Below are 14,327 nucleotides of genomic sequence, written 5' to 3'. Positions count from 1 at the left end.
GGCGAGGTCATTCGATGGCCCACAGCCCAGCAGACCCCATTGGGTCTACTTTTAGACTTTAAATACTGATCTCTGGAGTTGCAAGCTCAAGACTGGAGAGGAGGCAGGCGGTGACAGAAACAGGGAGCGGGCTGGAGACAGCACTACAGTGAGCTGTACCGCAGGCTACCGCAAGCAGGCTGTCCTGCGGGGGCAGCTGCAACTCCGTTCCATCTGCCGTGACCATGATTAACGCAGGTCTGAATGCCAGACGGCTCGACTCACAAGAGAAGCTGAAAATCTGGACTCACATGTGAATTCTCTCACCCTGTAAGTGGTGATGTGGGCTGGACAAAACACAGCACCGACTTTTGCCTCCCAGCCAGGTGAACACTTCTGCCAGGAGCGCTCCTGCACCGCAGGTATTAGGGTCAGGGCCTATGACCTCACTTAACCCTAACACTGCCCTATGTGCAGGACCAGCAAGACCCACCGTTACACCTGAGGGCCAGAGGCCAAAGTAGTGAGTAGTGCCAGACATGCAATTTGACCCCAGCTCTTAGTACCTCCAAAGCCTTGGTTCTTAATTGCTTTAATTCTGAGTGGTTCCTGCCAACTCCAACCACAGGTTCCCTGGGAACCTCACTTGAGTGAGCCAGTTTGGCTCAGGTCAGAATTCCAGGGTAGGTTGAGGGCCTGGATTGCACTCTGGATAGCTTCAGCGTGATCAGAGCAGGAGCAGAACCCACACAGCTCTTGATGATTCCATTCCACATGTACCCTCAGAAGCCCAGGGCCGGTCTGGACACGGTGGACAGACCAGCGCTAGGCCAGGGGGAGAATCCAAAGGGCCTTGTTATGCTCCCCAGCCCATAGCCAGGGCCAAAAGCAAGGCTTTCTACAGCAGGGATGGAATATCAAATATTAATTATTATTTTCCTGCCCTTTTGCCTACTCCCTCTCCCCAAAATGGGCCCTCAGATCTAAAGTTCAAAAGCCATGGGAAGACCTAAATCTATGACTTAAAATGCCAGAAGCACATCAGCTACATTTCACATTTCAATGATGCTTATGGTTCTTAAGGCGACTTCACAATTTCTTCCATTTGATCTTCAGAATAACCCTATGAGAGAGGCCCCATCTTCCAGATGCAGAAACTGAGGTTTAGAGAGGTCTTGGACTCTCTCAGGGCCACACAACTGGCTTGCTGCCATGCTTGCTCCCAGGGTTCTGTCTCCTAGCCCCAGGCCCTTCCCACTCTGGATCCAGAGCACATAGACCAACCCCAGCACATAGCTCCAGACCCCAGCCCAACTGGCTGGGGAACCACAAGTCTTCATGTTGTTCTGAGCAGACACCTCCAGACTCACAGCTTTTCAGCGCTGCTAACTTTTACTTTGGGGCTGCTGTATTTCCAGGTGGAATTGAGCCCCGTTCCCTCAAAGGCTGCATGGCGAGCATGAGCAAGGGCTGATCCACATGAGCTTACCAGATGGAGAAAGTAGTGAAAGGATCCGCCCCAGGCGGCAGCACTGTTACTTAGAGAAGAGCTTGTTCCCCTTTCTTTTTTTCTTTTTTCTTTTTTCTTTTTTTTTAGAAGGCACCGTTAATTCATGGATGGCAGCAAGTACGCTACTTTTAGACTTTCTGAAGAGGAACTTAATTTTTAAATTTTAAAGTATACTCTAACAAGTTCTTATAAATTTATAGTTACTCCTGTCTCTGATTTGCTCACTGAACCAAAACTTCAAATTCCTTATGATAGTGGTCTTCATGGATCTGACTGCTGCCTGCCAGCCATTCTCCTCCACACCGAGGTTCGTACTCAGCTGCCCTCCTCCCCCCACCCCCCAACCTCCAGCACATCCATCTGCTCATTTGCTTATTCCCATCACAAGAACCCTCTCAATCTCTAATTACCTGCCTGCCTCCTCCACTAAGATTAAATCCCAAGAGGGCAGGGGCCATGTCCCTATTCCATTCACCAATCACACACGTGATTGTGTTGTATAAATGGAATAATATATCCTAAAGGACTATTTATTTTTAACACATTAAAAAACACAGAAGAGAGATTATTATAACAATCATGGATTTACACCACAATGAAAGAGACCATTGTTAAATAAGACTATTATATTTTAAAAGCCTACTTAGGTTGAGGCACCTGGGTAGCTTAGATGGTGAAGCATCTGACTCTTGATTTTGGCTCAGGTCATGATCTTTCAGTTTGTGAGACTGAGCCTTAAGTTGGTCTCTGCCCTGACAGCACAGAGCCTGCTTGGGATTCTCTCCCTCCCTCTCTCTGCCCCTCCCCTACCCCTCTCCCTATCTCAAATAAAAAACATTAAAAAAAAAAAAAACTTTAAAAGTCTACTTAGATTTTTACTGGCTGCTCAAATCCTCTTTTTAGAACAAGACAAGGTAAATCATTTATTAGACCATCCCAGTGATGTATCAGTATTTTAGAACTGTTGACATATGCTATTAATTGGGAGTCACATGCATTAACTCAGAATCTAAATTAAACAAAGTAACTCCCTTGAGGCATTGTCTCACATTAAACTATGGGAAAGCGGTTTCTCTGTACCTGGGTAAAAGTTCAACAGCATCATGGCCCATCTGCTTCCTCCCTCCTCCAGCAGGCTGGGGTAGGGGTGCCTAGAGCCGGGCTCTCCTCTTTGTATGGGAAAGAGAGGTTAGGCTGCTTCTCACAGGGTGTGGGGGAACACTCCCCAAGCCAGGTGGGATACTCTGTGATGCCTCAAATGGAATAATCTGCCCTTTCCCACACGGAGAAACCAGGATTGGTCCTGGGAGGGGTGAGGCATTGGGTATTTAAGGCCAGGTGTCGACAAACAGAAGCCTGAGTTCCAACAACCCTCAGAGCCTGCTCCCACGCTGGCCTGTCCTCACTTACTCACACTCTGGGGATTCTGTGGGCATCTCGAGCACGTGTTTGGCCTGGGATTTAGAAAAGGAAGACTGGGCAAAGAGGAGGAAAAGTGCCTCCAGTGTGGTGGGAACTTGGTCCCCAACAGTATTAGAAGAGCTGGAGAAGGGCTGGGGTCCGACAACAGAAGAGGATTCTGGTGTGAGAAGCTGGCTGGTCAAAGCCTGGGTTTGGGTCGACCTAGGACCCTGTGAACATGAGCAAGGTCCAGAACGTCTGGGAATGTCATTTTGCCCCTTTGAAATGGGAAAGGTGTGTCAGGGCTCCACACCTCAGACATGAGCAGGAATTTCACACAGCAATGGGCTCTCCCACCAACAGAGCAACCGCGAACACATTTCTGAGTCTAAGCCTTGGTTGTTTCCTTTCTGTTTGAAGAGTGAGAAAGCACATGAAAACCATCCAGCACAGTAGCTAGCATATGGTGAGCTCTTGATGTCAGCCATTATTAATTCAGCACTGATTTAATACACTCTACATAAAACACACTGGAGCCCAGGGCACCATACTTATCATTCATACATGCAAACAGAGAGAACACCACCTTTCTGATCATGTGAAACACAAAAAAGGAACGAGAACAAAATGATCTAAAAATAATGAGCATTTGACATTTAAGTGACAAAAGACAGGCTCACAGAAGAGAATCTTACCCATAAATGTCCAAAACACCAATAAAAGTGTGCTGCTTGCCTGAAAACTGCAACGCTTGGTTAATTCTGTCCACAATGAAGTTGAACAGGTGAGCGTAGATCTTTTTGGCCAGTGCATCCCTGGCGTTGACAGCTTGGGGCCTGGTCATGGGTTTTACCACCGTCTCAGAGGTTGTAATGATTTTCCGATTGCATAGCCACTGAGCAAATTTGCCACTCTCCAGGCCCAGGAGCTCACAGAACACCTCCAGGTGAGTGTCATCCTCCTTCAAAAACAAGCACAAACCCCATCAGGGCCATCTGGCCATCCAACCCAGCTCCAGCCCACCCAGCAGGGGCCCCTCGGCCTCCGTCTGGGCCTATGTGAGAGACGAGGATGAACTGGCGTGAGAATGACCAGGCCTCATGAGACAGAGGCAGGCCTGGGAGGAAGGCAGGAGGGGCCACAGCAGCATGGGGCCTGCACATGGCCTTGGTAGTCCTGGGCTGCATCCCACCTGGATTTTCATTCTGGCCGAAGAATGTCAGGGGTGAGTAAGGCCACGAAGGCAATCCTCCCCTTTCTGTGCATGTGGACACAGCCTCAAGGTCCCTCTCTTTCCTTTGCAAGATGCCAGGGCCACCTGCCATTGCACGTTCACTCACTCTGTCCCTCCCTGTGTGCTCGGGTTTTGTGTGGGAGGTCCTAGTCCTAAGGTACCTAGATGTCATCGTCAGAGCACCCGGTGGGGTCCCTTCACAGAGCTGGCTTCTCAGCTGACAGGGTGAATGTGTCAAAGACTTTTCCTGGACACACAAAGTAAATCTTGCTTCTCTCCCAGCTGGGGCATGAGAGCTGCCCCATTGGTCAGCAGACAAGGAAAGGTCTGTTTGTCCTCAACCAGCATGGACAAGGAGTCCTTGTCACTTGGCAAGGAGGTGTGAACCCTGTGACTGAGCAGTATCATTCCTCTCTGGCAAGGGAACTTCTGAGGCAGGCTAATCTGTAGAATCATCACAGGCAATCAGAAAACCATGTGGTTGTACTTAAAAAGCATCAGATTACAGTGGAGCATAGAACCTAAAAAGTCCCAGTACCTCCTTACTGTCCACCCACACCCCTTCTGACCAACATTCCAGGAACACAAAGCTTTTATTCGGGCACCTGACCTCTTCAGTGTGTAGCAGACTGCCAGAGTCATGGGTCTTCTTCCTTCCAAAAAGGAACTAAACCATCTGAGTCAAAAACATTCAGCTACAGGTCCTGCCACAGGGGGAAGGAAAGGGGCAACAATTCTTAAAAAGGTGACTTCATCTAGATTGTATTTGCCTGATATTTCAAGTTTCTGATGCAAACAAATGGTATGTATGTTCCAAAGATAGGACCAGTAATTATAGAACTCTAATTTGCTATGAAGATTCTACATCTTGGGGCACCTGGGTGGCTCAGTCAGTTAAGCATCCAACTCTTGGTTTCAGCTCAGGTCATGATCTCACAGTTTCGTGAGTTTGAGCCCCACATCAGGCTCTGCACTGGCAGTGTGAAGCCTGCTTGGGATTCTCTCTCTCTTCCTCTCTCTCTGCCCCTCCCCTACTCATGCTGTTTCTGTCTCTCTCAAAATAAGTAAAATTTCAATAAAGGAGATTATACATCTTTTTCAAGGACTTTGTCTCCTTAGATTGATAAACAAAGGATTTTTAGTCTAGTGGTTTTAACTCTTCCTCCAAAATACTACCTTCATAACAAACTTCATGGGACAGAGTTCAATGCAAGGGCAATTGTTGGGTGGAAATCACACCTTTAGTCTAAGGAGTTTGAAAAGAACGTGTGCAGAAGCCCATTCCACGGAGGTACATGGGAAGGTACAGAGGGAGAACACCCACCACATGCACAAGAGGCTCCTACCCAGGCCTACTATCCCCTCTCCCAGAAGCTCCCAGTCTCATGTGAACTGACTAACCCAATGAGGGCTGGACACTGGTGGGATGGGAGGGGCACTTAGTGTGAGAGCTTGAGGAGAGGGAGGAAAATTACTTCCTGGTCAAAGGACAACAGAACTGAGGTGAGCCAAAAACTACATGCTCCATCCACTCTGTTTGGTTCTCTTCTGCCCTAAACTTCAGGTACCAGAGAGCCGAGAAATTACCAGTGTTACTGTTACCATGAGTCTTTTGGAGAACATGAAAATGGACATTGTTAGATCATGAACTGAATGCTTCCTCCAAAAATTCATATGTTGAAGCCCTAACCTCCAGCGTGACAGTATTTGGAGCGGGGCCCGTGGGAGGGGACTGTGTTTAGATGAGGTCATAAGGGTGGGACCCCATGATGGAATCAGTACCCTTCTAAGAAGAGGAAGAGACCAGAGCTCTCTCTCTCTCTCCCTCTTTCTGCTGTGAGGACACCGCAAGCAGGAGGCTATCTGCAAGCCAGGAAGAGAGCCATCATCAGGAGCTCAACCATGCTGGCATCCCGATCTCAGACTTTCAGGACTATGAGAAAACCACTTCCTGTTGTTGAAGCCATCTAGCCTATGCTGTTTTGTTATGGTGATGGCAGCTGACAAGATAGACGTGTATATATATGCCAAGCTTTAAAGGTCAAGAGACTGCACATTTCATAGAAACATTTTTCACTATATGTTATTTTCTTCTTGATGTGGATATTAACGAGCATAACCAAATACATGCCGCTACCAAGGATCACTTCTCATAATTTTGTCGAAGAGACACACATATAAACTAACTTTGTGTTTGGTAAGTAGAGAAACCTGTCACAAAACTTCTATGGAATATATTTCCAGAGAGAAAGCCAGCACCATTGGTGCTTAATGCAGGCAAGTGTTGGGAGGCAGGAGGCATCCTTTCTGCTTAACATATCCAGCTCCCTCAGGGCCCTGTGTGACTTGTACCCTCTCTTCCCACACACACATTTTCTGGCCTCATGTACCACCCCTTGTTTTACTCATTCCTCTGGATATATTGACTTGATCTTTTTTTTTTTTTTTCTTTTTTTTTTCTTTTTTTTTACTATTTTTCAAACACCTCCTGCCTGAGGGCCTCTGCACCTGCTATTCCCTCTACTTTTGAATGTTCTTCCCCGAATACAGGCACAACTCACCTTCTCAGCTTCAGGCCTCTGCCCACTGCCACCATATCAGCAAGGCTTTCTCTGAATGCTCTACACAAAGACGTACAGCCCCTCTGTACCCCCTACTCTGCTTCAGTTTCCTTTTTAATAGCCACCACCAGCTGCCAGAGCCCATAATTACTTATTGTGTCTCCTCCCCTCCACTTCCTTCCCCTAGAGCATAAGCCCCATGAAGGGCTTCCTGTCTTGCTTTCTTTGCTGCTGTTTCTCCAGAACCTACAGCAGGGCTTGGCACATAGAAAGAACTTGGTAAAAATTTACTGAATAAAGGAAAACACATAGAGAATGCCTTTCCCCCTCCTCTACTGTTGCAAGGGGAAGAAGTTTTACTCTTTAAAAGCCAGCCCTGGAAATCCTTGCTTTCTTCTCCTGAAACCAGGTCTCCCCGGTGGGCCCAATGTGCCCGGTGCTAAGATGCAGAAGCAGGGTAACCACAAGACTCTCTACTCATGACTCTTTGAACACAGGAAGGTGAAACAAAGCAGCGGCTTACACTAACTGAGGATCTCTCGTTGCCCACCGCTGTGATCTGCACGTTGCCCAGATGGAGGATGGCTGCTAGGATCTTAAAAACATCCATCTGAAAATCTTCCTTGAAACCTGAAAAAAAATTTCCAAATTAGGGTTACTGCATTTCTTCTCTTACTTCACACTAGTAAGATAAGCACCTGAATTCTTTCAAGACACTCTAGTGCCATCAGTGCCAAGATCTGAACTTGAAATGACACAGACGTGAATTCTGCAGCCCTCTAGGTTTCCCCTTTTGGCATTGCTGCTAGAAGTTCAACACAAAAAGTAACATGCAAGTAACCACTTCATGTCAGTTTCCTGAGAGAATCAGCTCTCATTTATTCGACGTGATATGCTTCCTTTATTTTCATTGTGTTTCTTTTTTTTTTTTTTTTTTTTGGTTCACAAGCTCCTTGAATTCTTCTTGTGGTGGGTGCTGGATGATTCCATTTGCCTCTGCAGCCCCAGGGGGCTGAACCATCTGGCTGAAGGCAATGGGCTCTCATGCCCTCTGGCCTCTGGTTGGGTGTGACCAGCGAGGACTGTTGGCAGGAGATCAGAGATCAGGAGGAGAGAGGTACTAGATAGGTCATCCCTGTTTCTCTCCCTGCAAAGTTGCCTCAGGCTCTCAGTGTTGCCAACTGACAGGTCATCACTCCTGGTCTGGTGATGACTTCCCCCAACCCTACTTTCTGGCTCCAGTGACACTACTGTGCCCAAATGGGAAAAAGCAGTGAACAGCTCTGCTCCTGACCCTGGCTACTTGCTGCCCCTTATAGCTCCCACAGATGTGTCCACATCTTTGTAGTTGGTCCCTTCATAGATAAACCCTCCTTCTTTTATCTAAATTTATGTGGGCCCTGTATTTCCCACTGGGACCCTGACTGCTGTAGGTAGCATATAAATTATGAATATATAATATACTCAGTCACCATAGGTCATTAGCACATTTCCTGGAGCCAAAAATAAACCTAGCCAGCTACTAGGGAGGATTTTGTGTCCAATGTCTGCAAATCACCATGGAGAACCTGCCAGTTGTGAGCAGGGCTTTGCTAGGTCAGGACTCCAGAGCAGGAGTAGGGTGGGGGGTGGGGGTAGGCACCAGGTGGTGCATCAAGGAGCTTGGAGATACTCTAGGAGTGGGGGGGGGGGGCAGGCTCATTCATGTCGATATCCATGCTCCCTGGTCTGCGTGGGAATGGCAGGTGTTGTGATCACCTGTGACTCCCCCCACTCCCTCCAAGCAAAAAACAGCAGGTCCTAAATGCTGAGTAAGAGTGGCCACGGCCACCCTCTGCTTCTCCCTTGAGGACACCTGCACTATTTCAATAGCAGCTAGGTCATGTTCTTAAATAATTTCAGAACCTAGACAGTCTTCTCTACTTCAAAGATTAAACAAAACCAAAGGTGCAAAAGATTTCAAACCAAAAATATGTGGAAGGTTCCAGCTCAGCCTGAGTCTAGGCATTGTTGCTGCCTTCTGTTTAGACTTAATGCTTCCACTAGAAAGACAGATGCGTCTAACAGAAATAACCCCCCACCCCCCGTCCTGCCCCAGGCCACTACCAGGATAAGCATCAGGTCAGTGAGGAGGAAAAGCAACTAAAAACACGCCATCTGGGGATCTTCGTTTTGGCATTCCCCACTCACTGTGTGACTGATCCATAACTAAATCATTTCACTATTCCACGTCTTCCAGAATCCACGAAAGTGAACTAACTCCAAAGCGAGGATGTGAAGGAGAGGACTTAAGACCTCAGTGAAGGAATTCTCTTTAGTGAGGCAAGGTCATGTGAAAGTGTGGCTGGCCTGAGTGAGACTTCAGTGAGAAGCACAACAGGCAAGGATCTTGAGCCTGAGGTCCAGGCCAAGTCTAACTCTTTCCGGGGTATTCATTCTGTCAGAGAGTAAATGGTCAGGCAAGGATAAAAGGGTTAATTGAGATCAGAAGAACAAAGGAAAGGAGCTTTTGGTCAAAGTACATCCCCTTCTGCTTCATCGGGACATAAATCCATGACCAGCTAAGGTGTCTCAGGAGCAGAACTGGAAGGAACTCTGTGCCAGACCCTGTCTCCAGTACTTTCCATGTATCATCTCATCTAATGCTTACAACAACTATATGAAGTGAGCACCATCATGGTTCCCATTTTATAGAGGGGGAAACTAAGACAAAGAAGGGTTAGGACACGCTGGGCATCCAAGCAGTTTAAGGCCAGCGACCACTGCAATATGTGAAAAGACCTGTGGAGTTCATGAAGCCATCCTAGCTACATCCCTTTGTGGACCCTAAACACAGAGGACCCTGACAACCCCATGCCAAGCAAAGAAGTTTGAGCAGACTTCAGAGAACCATGTATGGGATGTGTTGTGAAATGTATGCGCATATTGAACTTAGATGACCTCACTGCTAATTTCTCCATACTAGCTTCATAACTAACCACAGCAATGGACAAATCAAGAAAGTACTTATTTAGCAATTACAATTTTTAAAAGGGTGGTCTGACCAAAGGTGCTATGAACCTACATACGATTCAAGTTAGGCAGTCTGCCCTTGAGGAGATCTCCATCTAAAAAAGAGAACACTGAGACCCAAACAAGAGAACACAGCAGTGAGACAAGCAGTATCAACAAGGCACACACATTATTAGGAGAAGTACTGCTGTTTAGAACTTTCCGAGGTGATGGAAATGTTCTGTATTTGTGCTGTCCAATAGGGTAGCTATTAGTCACATGTGCTTAGGAGCACTTGAAACATGCCTAATACAACTGAGAAACTGAATTTTTAAGGTTATTTCATTTCATATTTTTTTAATATTTATTTTCAAGAGAGAGAGAGAGAGAGAGAGACAGAGTGTGAGCAGGAGAAGGGCAGAGAGAGGGAAACACAGTATCTGAAGCTGGCTCCAGGCTTTGAATTGTTGGCACAGACAAGTCCAGACATGAGACTCGAACTCATGAACTATGAGATGATGACCTGAGCTGAAGCTGAATACTTAACAGACTGAGCCACCCAGATGCCCCCAAGGTTATTTTGTTTTAATTTAAATGAGATGAAAACAGTCACTTGTGGCTGATGGCTACTGTGTTGGATGGCAAAGGTTTAGAGACCCTGAAATCAACATGCAGAATGAGGTATTTGGTTGTGCTGGGGTGGGGGGGGGGGGGGCGGGGGCGGGTCACAGGATGATGGCAAGCTCAAAGTTACAGTGAGGTCATCTGGTTCCACTCCACAACAGTGAATGCACCTCTGCCGTCTGCTCAAATTTCTTTGCCTGGCATGCAGTCATCAGGGAACTTCCTTGGTGAGACACACAGGGGCGAAGCTAAGATAGCTTCATGAAGTCCATCCATGAATCTTCATATACTGTAAGAAAACTCTAAGGAATCCATCAACTATGCTCACTCTACCATCTAGGACAAAGGGCAGCAAATGTTTTCTTGTTAGGCTTTGCAGGCTGTACAGTCTATCACAATTCTGCCACCACAGCATGGAAACAGCCATAGACCATATTTAAACAAATGAGTGTGTCTATGTTCCAATAAAACTTTATTTACAAAAACAGACAGCAATCTGCTGACCTCTGGTCTAGGACATTTTTTAGTGATTCATGCAGTGAAGTCATGCTTTCATTAAATATATACTGATCTTGCATACTGATATAGCATGCCATAGTTCATAAACCACTTTAGACATTATCTCTTAATCCTCACAGCATCCCTAACAGCTACTGGGACGGGTGGGGGTGGGTGGGCGGTGGCTACTCTCCAAAGTAGCCCAGTGCATCATCTTCCCAGTGCATCATCTTCCCAGTGTTCACGTACGGTATAGTTCTCTCACCATGAGTTATGAGTCTGAGCTGGCCCTGTGACTCACTTTTAACCATTAGCACATGGCATTAGTGATGCTGCTTTACTTCTGAGGCTGGTTAATAAAGTCTTACAGATTTCACCAAGCCTACTGTAACCAGCTCTGGGAGAAGCTAGCCACAACGTGCACAGTTCATTTACCCTGGGACCAGCATGCTGTGAGGAAGTTCCTGTGGAGAGAGAGAGATGCCCGCCCAGGCCCCAGTACTTCTAACCATTCCAGCTCATAGGAGAAAGAAGGCTTCAGAAGATCAGGCCCCTACCACCGGCACAGAATAGTCCCCAAATGAGAAGTATCCAGCTGAGCCCAGTCACCCCAGAATCACAAAACATAATAATAATGGGTCATATTAGGCCACTAAGATTTGGGGAAACAGCAATCGGTAATTGGAACAATGGGGAAACTGATGCCCAGAAAAAAGTAAGTGATCTATGAAAGGCCACAGACCCATCTTATGACACGTGAAAAAAATCGGAGCAAATACATAATGATAGATAATTTACTACTAAATTATGAGGTCTAACGGCCAAGGCACAGCTGATCAAAGGAGACATTCACTGGGCTAGCATCTTTAAGTCACAGGCTTGGTAGAGAGTAAACAGGTGCAGAGTCCATCACATTCCTGGCATTCTGCCCACCACACCAGTCACAGGCTGAGAGGGCTCCCTGGAAGGTCAGGGGAAGACGGCCCCAACCTCCTTCCAACCCACCCACTTCTGACACTGGGCAGCCTACACCATTAACAGCCATGAGAGGCAGTAGATTGTTTTACTCTATCTCCCCACAAGACTTTGGGGGCTTTTTCAAGACACCCACGCCAGGTGTGTAAGGCTGGGTGGGACAAGGTGAGGCAAGCTGGGTGCCAGGGGCTGACCCGACATTTGTGTCACCCTGAGAATGAGTACCTGAGTGCCTTCTTCAAGTCTGTGCTCTAGTCGCCTCTCCTGCCTCACCCTAGTCCTGGACCCGATAGTGTGGATATTTGTGAAAACCATCTGATTTGTGTGAGGCAGTGAAAAAAAAAATTGCTGCTGCTGGTCTCCAATGATCAGGGAAGGTTTCATGGAGAAGGGGGTATTTTGCTCAAAGGATGGCTAGGGCTTGGACAATAGCAAACAGAGATTGAGGGCAGGCTGTGATATTTAGCAAGCACTGGCTACATGCTCAGCCTGGTGTCAGAGACTTCCACGTACATTTCCTTACCAGTTATCACGAGAGCCCTGTGGGTAAGGAATATGGCCATTCTACAGATCAGGAAACTGAATCTCAGAAAGGGCAACCCCTTTAGAGTCCTGCCAACTAGATTTCAAGTCATGTTTATTTGACCCCAAAGCCTACTCTATTTCTCTTGTATCATTTTGCTGTGAGGTGAAACATTATAGAGCTGGGAAGGAGTGTCGGAAGGGTAGAGGTGGGAAGGAGGACAGGGCATGTGGACCAAGGTCCCACAGGGGCCGTGCCAGAGTGAGGCCACCTGATCCCTCCTCATACACGATGTTCTCTCTCAATGGAGCACATTATAAAAAGATGAAATTATGACTATAATTATCTTAAGAAAATGTTTGTCAGTACCCAAAGTGTTTATCTTATTATACAATACTTAAACTGCCCTTCTCAATGCATTTGGAAGAGGCAAAATCAGATCGTTAATTGTGCTTAGGAAACCAACCAGTTTTCATTCACCATTATCCAAATCTTGCCTATTTTTCTGATACATTTAACCTGGAACTCTTTGCCTTTTACATTTAAATATAGTCAACCAAGCCACAATAATGAAAACAAACTGGTAAAACAAATACTCTCTGTGAGATGTAAAAATGGCCTGTCGTCTCAAACCACAGATCGGAAGCTTTGACTGGCAGGTAGGTGTTAAAGTCTACACTGATACACTATGGGAAAGTGAATGATAATTTTTATTATCAATGTCATTTGATAGACACTTTCCAAATGTGAGCTCCATGTGGGAAAGGCAAAGTGGAGAAAGACCAAGCAATCCAAGATCTTGTTTTCTATATAAAAATGTCGTTAAGACTTCTCCATTCCCCTGTGGTAAAAGGGGGGAAATGCCCCGTCCACCTCATAAAGTGCTTGTAAACTAAACAAGCTAATACAGGTAACAAAGTGTTTAGGATGGTGCGTGGCACTCGGTAAGTTCCATGTAAGCCAGTCTTCTCCGAAGTCAGCCCAGAGGAGCTTTGGGGCAGCCACTGGAGCACAGCCCATGTTTCTCACCTGCAAACCAGCGAGCCTGAGGGCTAACGAGTTGATTTCTAGATCTTTTAAGGTTAAAGCATAGTCTTGAATGCTTGGCCTCCAAATATATTCTGACTGGCTCATCCTAAGATTAGAATTTATTAGGACTCTTTAAACACATGCACCCTGGGCATCCCTGTCTTTCCTTTTTTTTAAAAGAGAAAATGGCCACATCTTGTTCAGGACACTTCAACTTACCCAGCAGTGTGAAGGTCTTCTGAGTCTCTACCATGTCTGCTCTGTCATTCACACCCTCAATGACAGTACTGCCTCCCATTCTTGTGTAATTAAATTCCTCTGCACTCCCTGAAATCAAAAGATTGTTAATGTCTGTGACACATACATGTGTACATATGTGTTTATCAGAAGCAAGGCAGGAAGCTCACACGTAATGCGCTGTGGTAAGCACCTAACACACAGGAATGCATTTATTCCTTAGAATTCTACGTTACAGACACAGAAGCCAAGGCTCCGAAAAGTGAGGCAGGGCAAGAATTTAAACACGGGCATGACTAAAAAGCTCATGGTGTTTGTTCCCGTATCCAACCATTTTATACAGCTTTACTGGGGTTTATTGAACACAGAATAAACTCTACATGTTTAAGATGCGTAATTTGATGAATTTTGATATATGTATACCTTGGCCTCCAAAGGAGGACAATCAAGAGGATAACCATATGCACACCTAATATTTGAATAGTAGGTGACTGTGACCCTTCAGAAGGCTCTTTCACATTCACTACTCACATTCTGTGACAGGCATAGGTATTGTCTTTATGTGAGATCTGAAGAAATTTACTGGACAATTCTATCTACCAATATAGCACAGACAACCAAGAGAGGAGAGCTGTGACAGCACAGGAGTCCACTGTTTGTGCTAAAGGACAGGGAGTTCTGCTGTCCCTGCAGCATAATTAGTCAGAACTATAAATAATAATGACCTTGAGTCATCAAGGAAGCTCAAATTATGACAGAGGTACT

The 14,327-nt window shown here is 46.2% G+C and overlaps 1 protein-coding gene across 1 annotated transcript in view; it reads right to left on the bottom strand.

Moving 5' to 3' along the window:
* The window catches only part of MYO5C (myosin VC), a 104,311-nt gene that overhangs the window by 65,707 nt on the left and 24,277 nt on the right, over positions 1-14,327 (bottom strand). Inside the window, exons 8-10 of the mRNA XM_058737705.1 lie at positions 13,545-13,652; positions 7,209-7,315; positions 3,586-3,851 (exon numbers count right to left, since the gene is read on the bottom strand). Of these exons, the coding sequence (XP_058593688.1) occupies positions 3,586-3,851; positions 7,209-7,315; positions 13,545-13,652 (481 nt within the window). The remainder of the gene's footprint in view (positions 1-3,585; positions 3,852-7,208; positions 7,316-13,544; positions 13,653-14,327) is intronic.

Source organism: Neofelis nebulosa, chromosome 7 (assembly GCF_028018385.1).
Source record: "Neofelis nebulosa isolate mNeoNeb1 chromosome 7, mNeoNeb1.pri, whole genome shotgun sequence".
In the NCBI taxonomy this organism is placed as follows: Eukaryota; Metazoa; Chordata; class Mammalia; order Carnivora; family Felidae; genus Neofelis; species Neofelis nebulosa.
The sequence above is the reverse complement of the archived record's forward strand: the minus strand, read 5'-3'. Positions and strand labels throughout refer to the sequence as shown.